The 18,359-nt window shown below is 40.7% G+C and overlaps 1 protein-coding gene across 1 annotated transcript; it reads right to left on the bottom strand.

Annotated features, from left to right (window-relative positions):
• Positions 1-68: 68 nt before the first annotated feature.
• On the bottom strand, positions 69-13,953 carry esr2a (estrogen receptor 2a). Its single transcript, XM_034075469.2, is given in 9 exon segments — positions 69-2,117; positions 2,487-2,670; positions 3,564-3,697; positions 6,111-6,249; positions 7,737-8,045; positions 11,903-12,019; positions 12,276-12,442; positions 13,232-13,469; positions 13,472-13,953. Coding segments are annotated over 9 exon segments (1,656 nt in total). The 5' UTR covers positions 13,620-13,953; the 3' UTR covers positions 69-1,897.
• Between the last annotated feature and the right edge of the window lie 4,406 nt (positions 13,954-18,359).

Here is an 18,359-nt window from a genome sequence, read left to right as displayed (position 1 = left end):
ATATGAATAAAGCATATTCTACTCAGAGTAAGTGCACTTGTAAGGGTTTAAATTCCTTTAAAAAAATCTCAAGGTTCACTTACTAGCTTTAATAGCGTTCAGCACTTTAACGACCATCACATCATGAATTTGTTTTTTGAAAAACAAGTAAAGAAAATACTTACAATCCAAGTACATGTAGTCATAATACAGTGAAAATACAGTGTGTGGTGACAGAGTGTGACCAGAGGAAAAGATACAGGACTGAACGAGTACAGAGGTTCATGGAGAGGAGGTTTAAAAGTCTACATATTTACAACGCACTCAGTGATCCTGGTGGTTTAATCATGATTGTGCTCACAATGTATACAACAGAGAGGTCTAAAATATAAAAATAACTCTCTTCAAGCTAAAATTGAGAAGTGCAATTGTCTTAAGAGCAATAGTAGTGATCTTCTTCTCAGAAAACAAGAGGGGATGTCTGTGACGAGCAGACTGTGCGCAGACATGTTGAGTCATATGCAGAGTGTGTGTGCTGTACAGCGCCCTCTAGTGGCGATCTGCTTGTTACAATCAAAATCTGCTTTTCCATTTCTTTTCAATGTCTTTAAGTGGCTTCACTAGTCTATTTTCTAAGCTTGATGGGTAAATCCTATTATACTGAATTGTAAAAAAAAGACTTAAAATGTTCAACAAGACGACTGTTTGTCTTTGGCAACAACCGCTATGAACAACAGCTATGTCGAAATACAGGAGCTATAGTTGTTAAATGCTAACAATGTAAATATATTGTCTTTTCTCAAGGTTTATGTGACTTTGTAAAACAGGTATAGTTTGACATTTCAGGAAATACAATACACTTGTTTGCCTTTTGTGGCCAAGAGTGAGATGAGAAGATTGTATGCTAATTATGTTACAGCTAGCAGCCATTTAGCTTAGCATAACACGTTTTTAACAGCAACTATAAACAAACATTTTATTAATCTGTACAAATAATAAATGTGTCCCATTGTTTGTTTGTATTTGTACAGATTCAATAAGAAAGATATATTTTAAATATTAAGTAGTGAGTTTTAGAGTTGCTGATAGCTAGCTAGCTAGCTGTTTCTAGTCTTTATGGTAAGCTAAACTAAACAGTTCCAGCGACGTTTTTATCCTGAAAGTTGGATCGATCTTATAATTTAACTTTTGACAAGCGAGCTAAGAAGCGCATTTATCAAAAATGTTAAACAGTTCCTTTAGGTGGAAAATGGAAACACGTTTTTATAGAAATGACTAGATGGGAATGTTTGTCTTCCTGTGAATTAAATACCTGACATATCATTGTATTTAAACATGTTTATAACAACACTGTAAACCCAATATATATATATATATCAAGAGGTATACAATAAATAGCAGCAACCTTGATAGAAGCTGTAGGTATAGTTATTATCTATTTTGTTCTCATGTAGGCGTATTTCATCATATGACTCAAGCCTATCTTTTCTACAACAGGCGGTTGATCTATCTCTTTTTCTTGGCCCGGTTGTTTTCTTCAGTCATTTTTGGTCCAATGCTTCCTCTGTTGGACCTCCAGAATAACACCAGACATGGACGATGAATATGAAAATGATCTGATGTGAAATAAGCTGCTCAGCCCGAGAGAATCTTTGTATTAACATATTGCATGAATTGCAAATGTAAGCAAGAACTAATGCTGCTGACTGAATAATGTATATAATAGTAATTATTAGAAACACAAAGGAAACAGCAAGTTCAGTCTGTCTGCAGAGTAATATCTGAAATCTCCACAGTTGAGTTCACTACAATAAGTGCAGCATGTGTCAAAGTTTCCCCTGTGAATTCCACAGAATTCAGCAGAATGTTCCAGTAAAAAAAATGATCAGTCTTGTGAACTATGTGCAAAGCGGTGAATTCATTGTGGTTCACCTCCACCCCCGGTGCTGCCAGGCGTCCAGGTGTTGGACAGGGAGCTCGGGGGCCGATCAGGAACCTCTGTCAGGTCCCCAGGCTGGGGGCGGGGGGGCAGGCGGGAGCTGTGCATGATGTGGGCGTCCAACATCTCCAGCAGCAGGTCGTACAAAGGCACCATGTTCTTCATCTTCATGCAGTGGAGGTGGTCCATGCCTTTGTTACTGCAAGGTGAGCGGGAAGGAAGAGAGAAGTAAAGTGAACATTGTGAGGTTTGATTACGAGATTAGTTCCTACTCATTTTTTATAACAATTAATAAAAACTAAGAATAGTCATAGTATTGCATGTCGAAAATATAATGAAAAAAGTAATAGTATAGTCTGTTGAAAAATATCAAGGAAAAAGTAATTGTTTTGTATTTAAAACGTTTGGATATTTGAAAAGGTCTGTTTATTTTAATACTGCAATATTTTAAGATGCATATCCCTCAAACAGATTTGGTCAAAAGGACACCTTATCACAAAATCAGTATTTTAGCTCAAGTACATCATCAATCCTGCATTCAGGACATTCTGACATGGGGTCTTTGTACCTGACATGGCGGACGTGTGACAGCAGCATGAGCAGGTGGGCCAGGCGGGTGTACTGCTGGCGGTATGGGAGGCCTGATTTGGCGATGGCCCACACCAGAGCGTCCGTCACGGCGTCCAGGAGCCGCAGCAGCTTGGAGCGACTCTGAGGCTCCTCGCTGCCCTCTGACGAGATCAGGCACATGTCTGTCACACAGAGGCGGACATATTTAATTTAATAAACAGGTAATGCTTCATTTAATATAACCCTTTGGAGAATTCTGCATGTTTTTCAACTGACCAACAACTTTATGATGATTTGTGGATTTAATTCACCTTCATTTTGTTATATTTCAAGTCATATTTTGAAAAGAATCCAATGAATGTAAGAGATTTCTACAAGTGGCAGAGAGTGAAGCATGAGTACACTGCAGCTGGTGAAAGTATTTTGTTTTTATATTCTCTGAAAAGGATTAACAACTGTTGAATTGCTTAAACGCTGGTTCACAGAGATATTTAATTTTTGTCAGCACTGTAAATGTTCAAATGGGCAAAAGAGATGGACATAAAACGCTAGTGGAGGGAAACGGGAACATGAGTCAGACGTTAATTACTGTGCGTTGATTCTGCTCAGCGGAGAGGACTCTGAACCGGCCCTCACTCAGCCAGGCTGTTACTCAGACACTCCAATAACACACGGTGTTCCCATTAGGGGCTTCACCGGTGAGTTATTTAGCCCGTCCCCAGGCCAACCATGTGCAGACTCATGCTCGGACCAGATTAAATGCTGTAACACCGATCAAACACTCAGCTGTGAATCCACGTACCAAATCACACACACATCTCCTTGTCTCACCTACACACATATCATAACAAGGAGAGGAAGCAGACTGCTCATAAAGGAGGCCTTATAACTGTGTGTACGCCCACACACACACACACACACACACACACACACACACACACACACCACACACACCACACCACACACACACACACACACCACACACACACACACACACACCACCCACACACACCACACACACACACACACACACACACACACACACACACACACACACACACACACACACACTTACTGGAGTTGAGGAGGATCATGGCCTTGAGGCAGACGTACTCCTCCCTCTGCAGCTTGAGTTCTCTCACCCTGGACGTGGCAGCTATCAGCATATCGAAGATCTCTGAGAAGCCCTGCACACAGTTCCCCTCTTCTCTGCCGGACACAAACACAGCCAGATATTTATCAAACAGACACTTGATTAGTTGGCACATTAGACAGATAAACCTGCATGACTCCAAGTTATCCTGGGATGACTCGGTTTTGTGACACATCTGTGATTGAAGGATTGAATGTAAAGCTGCACAAAGAGCAGAAGATGGTGGTGGGGGCCACATAATTGATGTACTGGCCACCAGGGGACCGCAGATTCAGTTAGAACACACACACACAAAAATTCCATGTGTTGTATGTAATTATTAACAAATATACTAAGTCTGACATCTTCATTGACATTTTACAATCAAAGGGAACATCCCCAAAAAATGGGAACATCCTCTAATAAGCTCACTAAACAAATATCAGTTCACAGAAATGTAGTTTTACAAGTGGCATGTTTGTATTGAACAGGTTATTAAACAGTGGAATAAAACTATTTTAAACTATTGGAAAGCACGGAAAATGTGTGTGTATTGAGATTAACCATTAGATGACATAAACATGAAGTCATGAACCCTAACCCAGACATTAGTTGTCTAACTTGAACCTAAAACACTTGTAACCAGTCTCTGCATTCTCCTTATTCCACACTAAGGGGAATGTCAACACAGACACCTGTCAGCCCGCACTCTGCTGTTCCTCAGCGCCACTCCCCCTCCCTCCCGCTGAAATTATGAATGAAAAGCGTAATAATAGCGTAGTAATCATAGATAACACGGCAGGGTCCGTGACAGTTTGTTTTCATCTGATTTCAAATAAACAAAGTCTTGGTTTTAAGAATATTCAACTTGTTTCGCCAAATTCAGATGATAAATACAGCTTTGAAGCTTGTAACAGCATAATTACAAGATACGTCACAGCAGACATAACAACAACCGGTGTTTCTTGTGAGGGTTTCCCCGGGAAACAAACACAATACACACAAATGCGTCACAGATTATTTTTGCGGTATTTGAAATCATGTACGCAGCTCGCGACATAACTAGGAGTCTAGTGGACGGTATCAGTACTACAAGTTAAAAAAAATTAATTACGTTTAGAAATTAATCTGAGGGCCGAAAAAAGAGGAGGTGGGGGCCACATGCGGCCCGCGGGCCACCATTTGCCCATCCCTGATCTAGAGAATTATATCTTACTTAAAAAACATGAGTTTATATGTGATGCATTTTAAAAACACAACGATGATGTTGAATCAATATAAGCTATCTGTTAACAACATAACATTCTGCATTACAGGTACTTTCAATATGTTACTGTTTGCTCTACTTTAACATGTTTCTGAATGTCTTAATGCCAGACTTTAGCTTGTACAACAGTAGTTTACATTGCGGTTTTAAAGCTCTTACTAGTGTTAATTACCTAACTACTGCATCCTACACTGACAGATACTTTTTTCCTTTGAGCTGTGGACTACAGAGCATGCACTGCATCCTTTCACTGGTTAGCTGTGTTGATGAAGAACCCACAAAGGAAGTGTTGGGGTGGTGCAGTGAGAGAGGTCAGGACACTTTGTAACGGCTTCAGAAGCGGCTGAGCACCAACAGAAATCTCCCTTAAATTAAATGCGAGCACGTAAGAAGGCAGAGCTGCTGCTGCTGCAGTTTCTGAATGACACACTGTGGTGGAGTCGTCAGTTCTCTCTCCTAAATTAGGAGGAAATGAAACCACATTATCATTAACAAGGTGATTCAAATCAGACTGTGGGTGGATGCTCCATCATTGCTTTAAAACGGTCCAAAGGTCAGAGCCGAGCACGCGGTGTTCTTTCTGTTGAAAACCAATACTGATGTTGATCATTGAGATATGACAATAAAAGGGATCATGATGTCGCTGCCAGTAGACTTCTCCCATACAAGGTGTATAAGTCATCCTTTGAAAGAAGAGTGAACACATTTCCAGTGATTTTCAGATTTAGATTCTTCAAAATAAAAGTGTGTGGAAATGACGGATTATTGATGGAAACATCTATATAGAGAATAGAAAGTAAATACATTGAATGGCAACAGCTCTAGTGGACACATGATCTAATGGCATTATCTTTAACATGCTGTTTCTTATTTATAGGCCAATATTTATGCTAACACCTCCATGTACAGTAAGAGAGGCTAAAACCTGCAACAAGAGCGATTTTAAAAAGGAATGGTTTCAGTGACTAAGTGACAGTTTGTGTTTTAACCAAAGCAATAACATTAAATATACTATTTTAACTGTGTCAAGTGTGCGATCATGGTAGCTAGCCTCTCTGTGGACGGCGGTTAGTGTTACACTTGTTGGATCAAACAAGCTACATCAACAGCTGTTTGTTGTTGTGCCTTTATAAGTGATTGAGAGCCCTAATATTCAAGATAATAATGACACACTGTCCCTTTAATGAAGCAGTAGATATGTGAGGTGTTGGGGGGGGGGGTACCTGCTCAGGCTGAGGTCGGGGGAGAATATGAGTTTCCCTGGATGGTCCACGGACCTCCACATCAGCCCCATCATCAGAACCTCCAGCCAGCAGCACTCCAGCAGGTGCACCTGCTCCAGGAGGCCGAACTCCACAAACCCTGAGGACACACAGGATCAAATATTGACTGTGTGCCAATAGTGAAGCTGTACTGGGTGCTGAAGTCATCCATCATGCAAAAAGGCCCACATACTTGCTAGGAATGAGAGGATTTCTGATGATTTATAGGACTGTTACATTTCTTTGCGGTTTAGATCATTTTATTCGGCTATGGGAAATTACCATAGGTATTTTTATAAGGAAAACAATTGTTAATTTCAGCACTAATTTAAACACAATTGCAATGTAATGTATTATGCCCCAAATCAGGGCTGTGTAAATACTGACCCTGTGGTTCCTGTGTCATATTATTTGCTTGAAGCAAAGAGGAGGCTGAAATATCCTGAAGCATGCACTTGTTCAAAACGTTAATATTGTGCAGACAACAAGTCTGAAGCACGGACCCGACTAACATGCTCAATAAAGCGGAGACAATCACAGAGTCCAGATAGAGCCGCTCTGCAGACATGAGCAGGAGGATGAGATAAACAACATTTTATTTCTTTAAAAATACTCTCTATCTTGGACTTAATATGCTCTATGATAGCTTAAAGAAAACCCGTCGATATATTAATTCTGGACTCAAAAAAGACGAAAACTAGAGAAGTAAGCAGCTACCATTACCAGGAAGTAAGTGAATTGAGAAAGGTCCAAATGTTCTATACAGACACATTGATGTTTATATAGACATGTCTCTAAAACGGCTGCTGGTTTTTTCTCAACTCTTATGTGACTTGAATATTATCATAAGTGAGGAAGTCTTTATTTTTAAGTTGGGAAATCTTCTCATTTGTAGTTAAATGAGAAGATTAATACGTCACTCAGGGCAGTGCATTAAGTGTGCATGGAATGGATGAAAAGGTGGTTTAATGTAACGCCATTTAAATGTTTCTTTCTTTGAGAAGGGACAGTCGATATGTTTTAACAATAGCACTCGAGTCCGTTATGGTAATGTGACATGCTCACTTCCATCTGCAGGACCTGGCAGTTGGATGGCATTTGTAGAACAAAAAACACAATTATAGAAAAATAAGCACAGTGATAGAAAACATAAGCACAATTATTGATTTGCTTCTTTTTTTGCCGAGAGTTAAGATAATTAGTATTTTATTATTACTCAGGGCAGTGCATTAAGTGTGCAGCTAAATCCAAAGGACGAAAAGAATCAGAAACGGGTTTATTGCCAGGTAGGTTCACATGTACCAGGAATTTAAAAGGTGGTTTAATGTAATGCCAATTAAATGTTTGTTTATTTATTTGAGAAGGGACTTGAGTCCTCCATGGATATGTGACAGATCTAGCCAGACGTGCCCACCCCCCATATGCACAACCTGGTAGCACATTTTAAAACTCATAAGCACAACGAAAGAACATCAACACAGTGATAGAAAACATAAGCACAATTAATAGGACAAGAGTACGGATAACTCCAGGAGACTTTCATATTCCTTGATGCTATTATAAGTCTCCCTGCACCCCCACACCCACCTGGGATCTTCTTGGCCCAGCTGATCATGTGGACCAGCTCCTTGTCGGCCAGGTTGGTGAGCGACATCATGACGTTGGCTTCAGTCAGCGGCCGGTTCATGTCCTTCATCAGGTAGATCTCCGGCGGCTCCGCCTCCACTATTATGGAGATCAGGTGCTCCGGGGTCAGAGCCGGAGGGAGGGGTGCGTTTGTTAAAACCACCACTGGTCCGTTTAGCGCCTTTGGGAGGTTGGTTCTGCTCTCAGAGGACAGGCGGGTCACTCGCCTCGTCTGGGGGTTCCTGCAGTTTGCACGCTCCTTACGCAAACCTGACATAAAGCAGATGTTCACATTACTGCTGGCATATATCCAGAGGAGGGAGTAATACTAGCATCCTTTACTAAAGTAAGTGGAGAAATACTACAGTCAATATTATTCGAGAAGAGAAGTATTATCAGCTAAATGTACATAAAATATCAAAAGTAGAAGTACTTGTTTTCGCTCTTTTCACATTATTAAAGACGTTACATGATTCTGTTATTACTGCAGAATACATGGAACACATGTTTAATAATTAAAATATTTAATTAATCAATACAAAATATATAAAAGATAATACATTGTTTTTCAAAGTGGTACCAATTGTAGACACTTTTAGAAAAACTGGGTTTATTAGAAGTACAGAACCGTCATATAATTTTTGTAAAAGTAACATAATAAAAAGTAACTATGAGTGTTAAATAACTTTAGTGGAGTAAAAACTGTTATCCCTGCCTCTGAAATGTAGTGGATAAGTAGGCAATAAGGCAAGGCAATTTTATTTATATAGCACTTTTCAGCATGTGGCGATTCAAAGTGCGACATTTAAGAACAAATACATTATTAAAAAAGTAGTATGGAAATACTCAAAACAATTGAGTGATTGAATACAGTGAGTGAGTAAGTGTACTTAATTACATTCCAGCACTGCATATCACACTATACACTCTGTATTTGTGAAACATAACTCATAAATGCAAGATTTCTTTTCAGCACTGTAGCCAGGCTGACAGAGAGCCACAGCTCGATTGAGCCTTCTATTCCCATAGCACTCAGTAGTAATGCTTTTATGTGCTTTTTTTAATCATAAAATTGTTACTCTTAGAAACAAAATTAATGACCTCTTGCCTTCGACCAGTATAGTGTTATCAACAGCTCCCGGAAACGTAAGTTCTAATATTACACTAGATAGTAAGCTAGAATGCTTTTCAGCCATAAACCTTGAACAATTAAATTCAATGATTCTCTCTTCTAAACCATCAACGTGCATGTTAGACCCAATTCCAACTAAGCTGTTGAAGGAAGTGTTTCCATTAATTAGCACTTCTTTATTAAATATTATGAATATGTTTTATTATCAGGCTATGTTCCACAATCATTCAAAGTAGCAGTGATAAAACCGCTTCTTAAAAAGCACAACCTCGATCCAGAGGTTTTAGCCAACTATAGACCTATTTCTAATCTTCCGTTCCTCTCAAAGATTCTTGAGAAAGCGGTCGCAAAACAGTTGTGTGATTACTTAAAAAAACAATGATTTATTTGAAGATTTTCAGTCTGGCTTTAGAACACATCATAGCACAGAGACAGCTCTGGTTAAAGTCACAAATGATCTTCTAATAGCCTCATACAAAGGACTTGTCTCTATTCTTGTTTTGCTCGATCTCAGTGCTGCATTTGATACTATCGACCATGATATCCTATTGCAAAGACTAGAGCACTTAGTTGGCATACAGGGAACTGCTTTAGGCTGGTTTAGGTCCTATCTATCTGAACGCTCTCAGTTTGTACGTTCAACGATGAATCTTCCACGCAAACCAAAGTTAGCCATGGAGTGCCACAGGGCTCAGTGCTCGGACCTATTTTGTTCACATTATATATGCTTCCGTTAGGCAATATTATAAGGAATCATTCTGTAAACTTTCATTGTTATGCGGATGATACTCAACTATATTTATCAATCAAGCCTGATGAAATTAATCATCTAAATAAAATGCAAGACTGCCTTAAGGACTGAAACGTGGATGACCTTAAACTTTTTGATGTTAAACACGACCAAAACTGAAGTTATTGTACTTGGCCCGAAGAATCTACGAAACAAATGATCTAAAGATATACCAACTATGGATGGCATTAATTTGGCCTCCAGTGAGACTGTAAGGAATCTTGGTGTTATATTTGATCAGGATTTATCCTTTAACGCCCACATAAAATCAATTTCAAGGACCGCCTACTTCCATCTACGTAACATTGCAAAAATCAGGCATATCTTGCCTCAAAACGATGCAGAGAAACTAGTCCATGCATTTGTTACTTCTAGGCTGGATTATTGTAACTCTTTATTATCAGGGAGTACCAAGAAGTCAGTCAAGTCGCTTCAGCTGATTCAAAATGCTGTGGCTCGTGTACTAACCAGAGTTAGGAAAAGGGACCACATTACTCCTGTTCTGGCTGCCTTACACTGGCTCCCTATAGAACACAGGATAGAATTTAAAATTCTTCTTCTCGCCTACAAAGCCCTTAATGGGCAGGCGCCATCTTACCTTAAAGAACTCATTATACCTACTGTCCTACTAGGGCATTGCGTTCCAAGAATGCAGGGTTGTTGGTTGTTCCTAGAGTCTCTAAAAGTACAATGGGAGCCAGAGCCTTTTCTTATCAAGCTCCACATTTGTGGAATCAGCTTCCAGTTTGTGTTCGGGCGGCAGACACCCTATCCGTTTTTAAGAGTGCGCTTAAGACCTTCCTTTTTGATAAAGCTTATAGTTAGGGCTGATTAGATTCAGCCCCTAGTTTTGCTGATATAGGCTTAGTTTGTCGGGGGACATCTTACTTCGTCCTTCTCTCTGTCTATACCTGTGTACTCTCATGTTCCGATTAACACAGCTTCCCCACATGTCTTCTTTTTTTGATGTCTATATACGCCGGGATCCGGAGTCATGGATGATCCTGCGGTCCTGTGTCCTGGATCGCGAGCGCTGGATCTTGAGTCGTGGCTGTGGTCCTGGATCATAGGTCCTGGATGGATATCCTCGTGGATTCATCTTCCTATTATACACACATGCATTTCCAAACATTTGGTCTACCTATGTTGCAAATGTATTATCTTTTCAATTTACACACGGCATCTATTGCACGTCTGTCCCTCCTCTGTTGCTCTCCCTGAGGTTTCTCCCATTTTTTCCCTTTAAACTGGGTTTTCTCCGGAAGTTTTTCCTTGTACGATGTGAGGGTCTAAGGACAGAGGGTGTCATATTGTAATACTGATATTCTGTAAACACTGTGAAGACCACTGAGACAAATGTAACATTTGTGATATTGGGCTATATAAATAAACATTGATTGATACTGTATATTTACATATTTTGTAAATTGCCATGTTTTAAATTCTATTAAAAACCTGCTAAAACTGATATATCTGGCTTCTTGGAGGCAGAACAATATCAATCTGTGAACATAATCATCTGTCATCATCACAATATGGTGAACCGATAAGAACACAGTTGCTTATTAAATCATCCAGCAGATAATGACTGTTATAACCATTTACTGCGAGTCCTACTTCCGACCCCGATTAATTCAAGTCCAATAAATCTCTTTTTCAGCTTCATGTCGATTCAGTTAGCCGTAGTTTATGGTTTCCACTAAGTCCTGAGGGAGGTGTCTGGTTCTCTAGTTACTAAACGCTCCAACATATTCACCAGATAGTTGCCGACTTTTCTGAGCAGGTCCTTCCTTCCTTTCCTCTTGTTGATGAAAATTACGCAATGAAACAAACACTATCTGATCTACCCATGGCATTTAACTATACTGACAAATAAATGAATATAGAATGAATGACTTGAATTCCTCCACAGCCACAGAAAGCCACTCCTCTCCATACAGCTGTTGAACAAATCAAACTCACATGGAAATAAACAACAACTCTCCCGGCTGCTGCTCAGGGAAAAGGACATTCTTGGAAAACTAAGCCGCGGGGAACTGATGACACCCATTACAGCAGGTTGCTTTAAAAATAATGAAATAAATATCCTGACTGGAGACAGTTTCTGGCTCCTTTCAGGAAGAGAAAAGGCAAGAACCTTGATGGGAACAGAAGGAGAAAACAAACACACATTCAAAATGAATACGAGAAAACAAAGACACTTACCGCACTTGGTCATGCCGACTTCACAGCATTTGCGAAGGCGACACGCCTGGCAGCTCTTGCGGCGGTTCTTGTCTATCGTGCATTGATTAGTCGCCGGGCAGATGTAGTCATTGTGTCCTGGAACAAAGAGAAGCACAAAATAGAGAACATGACGACAAAAAAAGGACTCGAGACCTTTGACCATTAAAGAGGGTTTCATCTATTCCATAAAGCAGATATTGACATATTCTGGATCAAATAGAATGTTTCACTGCAGGTGGAGGTGCTGGGAACGTGAGGGAACCATCTTCAGGAGACTGGTGCTCCTGACATAATGCCACCCCTGTTTGGTTGCGTATCACACACTCAAAGACCCGGTGTGTTTGAGTCTCACCTTGGATGCTCCTCTTGAAGAAGGCCTTGCACCCCTCACAGGACCACACGCCGTAGTGGTAGCCCGAGGCGTAGTCGTGACACACGGCGCAGAAGTGGAGGTCCGCCTTCCCTCCGGACGACACCACGGCCTCCTCGCTCTCCTGAGAACGCCTCCTCACACTCTTACTAACAGAGAAACGGTCGTCATTTCAAAGAACACAAGGAATACAATCAGTTCTCGGTAAGAAGTCAGTTCTCAGTATGAAGTCTGGCCTCAGCATGCAGGGCACTTTAATGAAGTGTGCTGCATGTTGCATTCTAATGATTCATTATCACCTGATCTGGAGAGTGACTACTGATTATTTTAGATTATTGCAGCATTTGTTTCGCAGGGAACACTTGAGGTGATGAGAGAAATCTTATTTATCTCATTCTAATTTACATGCATTTTTTACACAATGCGTCACTTTTCTCTAGTACTATTTTTACTTGTTCTTATGTCTTGAGTCGATTGTTGTAAGAGGAGCCTGGCTCTTAAGATTTACATCCGCTGCAACTATTGTGCATTTTAGCTTTGAAATCTTCAAAATAGTATCTTTTCACATTGGAAAAAGTTATATTTTGACTCGTAAGGGAAACTGTTGGGTCTAGAACGCAACTTTGAAGACTTAGTCTCAAACAGTTTGTCTATTTATCAGTAAGTGGATAAACCGATGTTTGTCAATAATTTCGATTTGTTGACTTTCAAAATGTGCAATTTGAAGACAAATTAGAAATTTGGCTCTAGGAAATTGTGATAGGCACAGTCTCTTCTCTTCTCTCTTAAAGTGAGTTATTTGACTTAAACAAGAGCGAGAAGTGATGCACCATTTTAAGCATGCTTCTTGGTTAATATCAAGCTGCCTTTGGCTCTTTTCTTGCTGTAACAAATGCAAAGTTCCCCTCTGTGGGACGAATAAAGGGATGCTGATGTACCTGGTCGTCAGGACGCCGTCCCGCAGCTCCACCCAGGGGCTCTGGACCGGCTGGGGGGGCCGAGCCTGGGCCTGGTGCAGGGGCCCCACATGGCCGTGACTGGGCCAGAACAAGGAGGGGCTGAGCGACTGACGGACAGAGGGGCAGTCGGAGATACCCGGCCCGGCGTACGTGAAGATGGTCGGACTGTAGAAAGGGAGGGGGGGGAAGTCGTGGCCGATGTCGGTGTACGGGGAGGGATGCAGATGGGCTGGTTCTCCATGGATAACCCAGGAGAGGAGGCCCTGAGGGGAGGAGGGAGGGTGCGACATCCAACTCGACTGGAGTCCACCTCCTGCAGCTGGAGGAGGGGATGCTCCTTCTCTTGAAAGAGGGCGGCGGTCATCATGATTACAGACGATCTCGGTATCACAAGATTTTCCACATCATCGATAAAAGATAGGAGTGTAGGATGGAGTTATCCCCCGGTGTCTTATTAACGAGAAATGGCCATACAAACTAAACCAGCAGATCTACCTACACAGAGCGGGGGTGTTTAGTGTCACTCAGGTGATCACTTAGACTCCCAGAATGATGGATGGCTTTAATAACACCTGCGGCTGATTCAACCTCACTGACTGTGAAGTGTTGGAGTGAATCACCTGCTGTGAAATCATCCCGACGAAAGTCTGTCCACTTCAGGAGTCTGACATCATTAAGAGTCAGATGTGTGGCAAGCCTTTCCACCTGGGAGACGAGAGAAAAAAAGAAACAAATACTGTTATGAACTGCGGAGGTGACGCATCGTTAAATGTCGCTTAAGGAAGGCTGCATCTAGCACTTCGGTACCACTTTACAATAAGACTACCCTTGTTACGTGCCGTAGTGGGTGTTTGAGGGGTGGGTGGCTGTTTGTGTGTCTCTCTCTCTTTCCCCCTGATTGTCTCCAGGTGCAGCCTCTCCCTCAGGTGCTCCCAATCCCCAATCAGGGCCTCCATAAAGGACCTGAGAAAGGCTCTCCTTCTCCTCTGGGCCTGTTGCTGATGAGGAGCCTGCAATAGACTGCCGTGTTTAGCAACTCATGCTCCTTGTATTGTCTGGCCCTTTTGAAAGTGTGTGTGTTGAGAGGTGGAGGAGTTAGGTAAGTCTGGGGTACCCTGTACATTTCTCACCACGTAGCTAACTAATGTTTAGACACACTAGGTTAGCGGATTGTTGCCACCCCTCCTTTGTCCTCCTCCTTTGTCGTCCTCCTCCTCCTCCTCCTCCTCCTCCTCCTCCTCCTCCTCCTCCTCACCAACAGAGTGTTTCTATTATATGTCCGTTCGGTTCGGGGTTTAGACAAAAAAACCTTTTGTCAACTGTTACGCTGCCTCCCTCATTTGTATTGGTTGTATGTCATTGTCTCCAGTTGGCTGCTGAGCCCCGCCTCAATGCCTGGACCATCTTCAACGACAAGAACAAGGAGTTCTGTGATTGGCTGACTCAGATGGAGAACAAGGTGTGCCACAGCGGAGATCTGAGCATCGAGGAAATGGTGGAGAAACTGAAGGTACAAAAACTAATGAGTTGTAATTTCTTCCTAGACATACACATGGAAGAACATGTCTCTGTGTTTTTAAACATGTTCAAAGTGCAAACGGAAAGTCTTTTGTGTCAGAGACCCTTATAAGATGACTCTTCTTCAATAAACAATCAACACAACACTGTACACTAAATCAGGACTTAACATTGGTTAGAGCAGGGGTGTCAAACTCAAGGCCCGGAGGCCAAATCCGGCCCGTGACTTCATTTTCTGTGGCCCCACAAGAGCTTGCAAAGAATATATCTGTTTTTATATACGGTTACATGCCCCTTTACACTCGTTGCCCATCAACTATATGTCCCACAATGCATCTCTAATTTTACTTTTTTCTCAGAGAATTTGACTTTTTTTCTTCAAAATATGCCTTTTTTTCTTAGTATTAGCATTTTTTGCAGAATTTTACTTTTTTTCAAAATGTCACTTTTTTTTCAAAATGTCACTTTTCGGCTTTTCTTTTTAAATCATTTTGTGACATTCTCACTGAAAAGACTTGCAATTATTTCCCCTGACTTCTTCTTTCAGACGTAGTTAATTATGAAGTTATTACCCTATCCGAAAATAATCCAATACGTTATTTTATATATATTAAATATCTATATATGTATTTACTATTTTTATATAGTCTTGAAGTTACAACCGGCCCTTTGCCCTATAATGTTAATGTGGCCCGCGATGACATTTCGTTTGACACCCCTGGGTTAGAGTGACTGGTATCTTTTAATTAATTTGGATAAATTGGACAGTTAAAGGAGTTTCCTTACTTGAAATATGAATGCTGGATTACATACCATGTTTTACCTCATTTGCATATGTGCACATTTTAAAACTTTACACAGGATTCTACTTGGCCTTATTTCCAACACTTACTGTAATTCCCACGATGCAGGGCTTGTTTACCTCTTGTTTAGGTTAACATCCATACATGAATGATGCTCTTACAGCAGATGGTGGCCTGGAATGGAAAGACTGCGCTGCCCTTTGTTCTCACACAACAGTTGTCCTTTCAGTGACTGAAAGCCTTTGTACCTTCCTGTGTCATCATGAAGCATGCTCATTTACTCAACTAGATAATAATTGGGTTGAACATTGCACTGTTTTGTTTAGGGCTGTTGGATGAGATGAGAAAATTGGTGGCACTTGAGGGTCCCTTTTCAGTGATGTGGGTAGTGATGGATGGCACTTCCTGGTGATAACACACAGCTCCATGAGAGCAGGTGTTGAGCAGGATGAATGAATGGGACACTTGACAGAAGAAGTGTGCTATTGATACTTTAAAGCTTTCCTCCCTATCATTAATGTAACTTGAAATCCTATTGTTGTGTTTTACTGCTGATTTAAAGCTGTCATTGAATAGAGCAGGTCAAATTGAAGGTGTTTACTTCTCTTTACTTTACTATGAATTTACTATGTTTGCAATAAAGTGATAACAGATTAAAGATTTGCTTCATTGTGAAGTAATGTTTTCTACTCAGGCTGAGATATACAGTATATCCATGGTATACAGGGATTTAATAATGTTATATACTGTTTATATAATAATGAAAAATGCCTTACTTATGAAACACCAATACAAACAAGAGTCCATTAAGTTCCAGTATGCATTAGATATACATATTCTTTGTGAGGTTTTTTCCTGCTTTTTCTTTGAGTACAAGCTGAACGCAGGTGGCGAAAAACAAATCTCCAGGTTCACTTTGAAATCTATAAAGAGAGACTTGGTCTTTATCATTTGGAATTGAAAAACGCACGATAATCGATCGACATCATTGCCAAAAACAAAAACAACGCACGTGCCTTGTTGCTACCGTCGACAGACTAACTAACCCCCAGTGTCAGTAGCCTCTGAATTTCTATCCACCAGGGCTTTGATTTTCAAAGATATTTTGCCTTGCATGGCCTCAGATCTACTTCATATAGTAAACACATCTCTTCACTCAGGTATTTTTCCACAGGCCCTGAAAACTGCAGTCATTAAACCGCTCTTAAAAAAGAATAATCTAGATGCTTCAGTAATGAACAATTACAGGCCCATATCAAACCTCCCATTTCTAGGTAAAATCATTGAAAAAGTAGTTTTTTAACAGTTGAGTAATTTCTTGCATTTAAATAACTGTTTCGATTGTTCCAGTCAGGCTTTCGTCCAAACCACAGCACTGAGACTGCTCTTATAAAGGTCTTTAATGACATCCACTTAAACACAGACAGTGGCAGAACTTCAGTGTTAGTATTATTAGATCTCAGTGCTGCGTTTGACACTGTTGACCACAGCATATTACTAGACCGACTGGAAACTGGGTGGGACTTTCGGAAACAGTTCTAAATTGGTTTGAATCCTACTTAAAGGACAGAAACAACTTTGTTTCTATAGGTAAATACACATCTGAGTTGACAAATATGACATGTGGGGTTCCTCAAGGCTCCATCTTGGGGCCTCTTCTCTTTAACGTCTACATGCTACCACTGGCTCAGATAATGAAGAACAACAAAATAAGTTACCATAGCTATGCAGATGACACACAAATCTACGTAACAATTGTACCAGGAGACTATGCTCCAATTCAAACACTGAGTAAGTGCATTGAACAAATCAATGACTGGATGTGTCAGAACTTTCTCCAATTAAACAAAGATAAAACTGAGGTGATGGTTTTTGGAGCCAAGGCAGAACGTATAAAAGTTAGCGCTGAGCTTCAGTCTGCAATGTTCAAACCAACAGATAAAGCCAGAAATCTAGGTGTAGTCATGGACTCTGACCTGAGTTTCAACAGTCACATTAAAACAGTTACTAAATCAGCCTACTATCACCTAAAGAACATATCTAGGATTAAAAGACTAATGTCACAGCAGGATCTGGAAACACTTGTCCATGCCTTTATCTTCAGTAGACTCGACTACTGCAATGGTGTCTTCACAAGTCTCACTAAAACATCTATTAGGAAGCTGCAGCTGATTCAGAACGCCGCTGCTCGAGTCCTCACTAACACTAAGAAAGTGGATCACATCACTCCTGTTCTGAAGTCTTTACACTGGCTTCCTGTGTGTCAAAGAATAGATTTCAAAGTACTGCTGCTGGTTTATAAAGCACTGAATGGTTTAGGCCCCAAAATACATTTCTGACCTCCTGCTAAATGATGAACCATCCAGGTCTCCTCAGGTCTTCAGGGACGGGTCAGCTTTCTGTCCCCAGAGTCAGAACTAAACATGGAGAAGCAGCGTTCAGTTATTATGCTCCAAGTATCTGGAACAAACTCCCAGAAACCTGCAGGTCCGCTGCAACTCTGACTACTTTCAAATCCAGGCTGAAGACTTTTCTTTTTGTCGCTGCTTTTAATTGAACTATTCATATCTTAAACTGCACTGTAACTTTATCCATGTATTTTTTCTTTTAATGTTTATTTTTATTAGCTTTTCTTTTTAATGACTGATTTGAAATGCCATTTTCTTAATGTCTTTCATTTTTTGTAAAGCACCTTTGAATTGCCTTGTGTTGAAAAGTGCTATATAAATAAACTTGCCTTGCCTTATGAAGCACAATACTTTATCATGTCACATTTCCACAGGACT

This window comes from Pseudochaenichthys georgianus, chromosome 24 (assembly GCF_902827115.2).
Source record: "Pseudochaenichthys georgianus chromosome 24, fPseGeo1.2, whole genome shotgun sequence".
Lineage (NCBI taxonomy): Eukaryota > Metazoa > Chordata > Actinopteri > Perciformes > Channichthyidae > Pseudochaenichthys > Pseudochaenichthys georgianus.
This window is presented reverse-complemented; position numbering and strand designations above follow the sequence as displayed.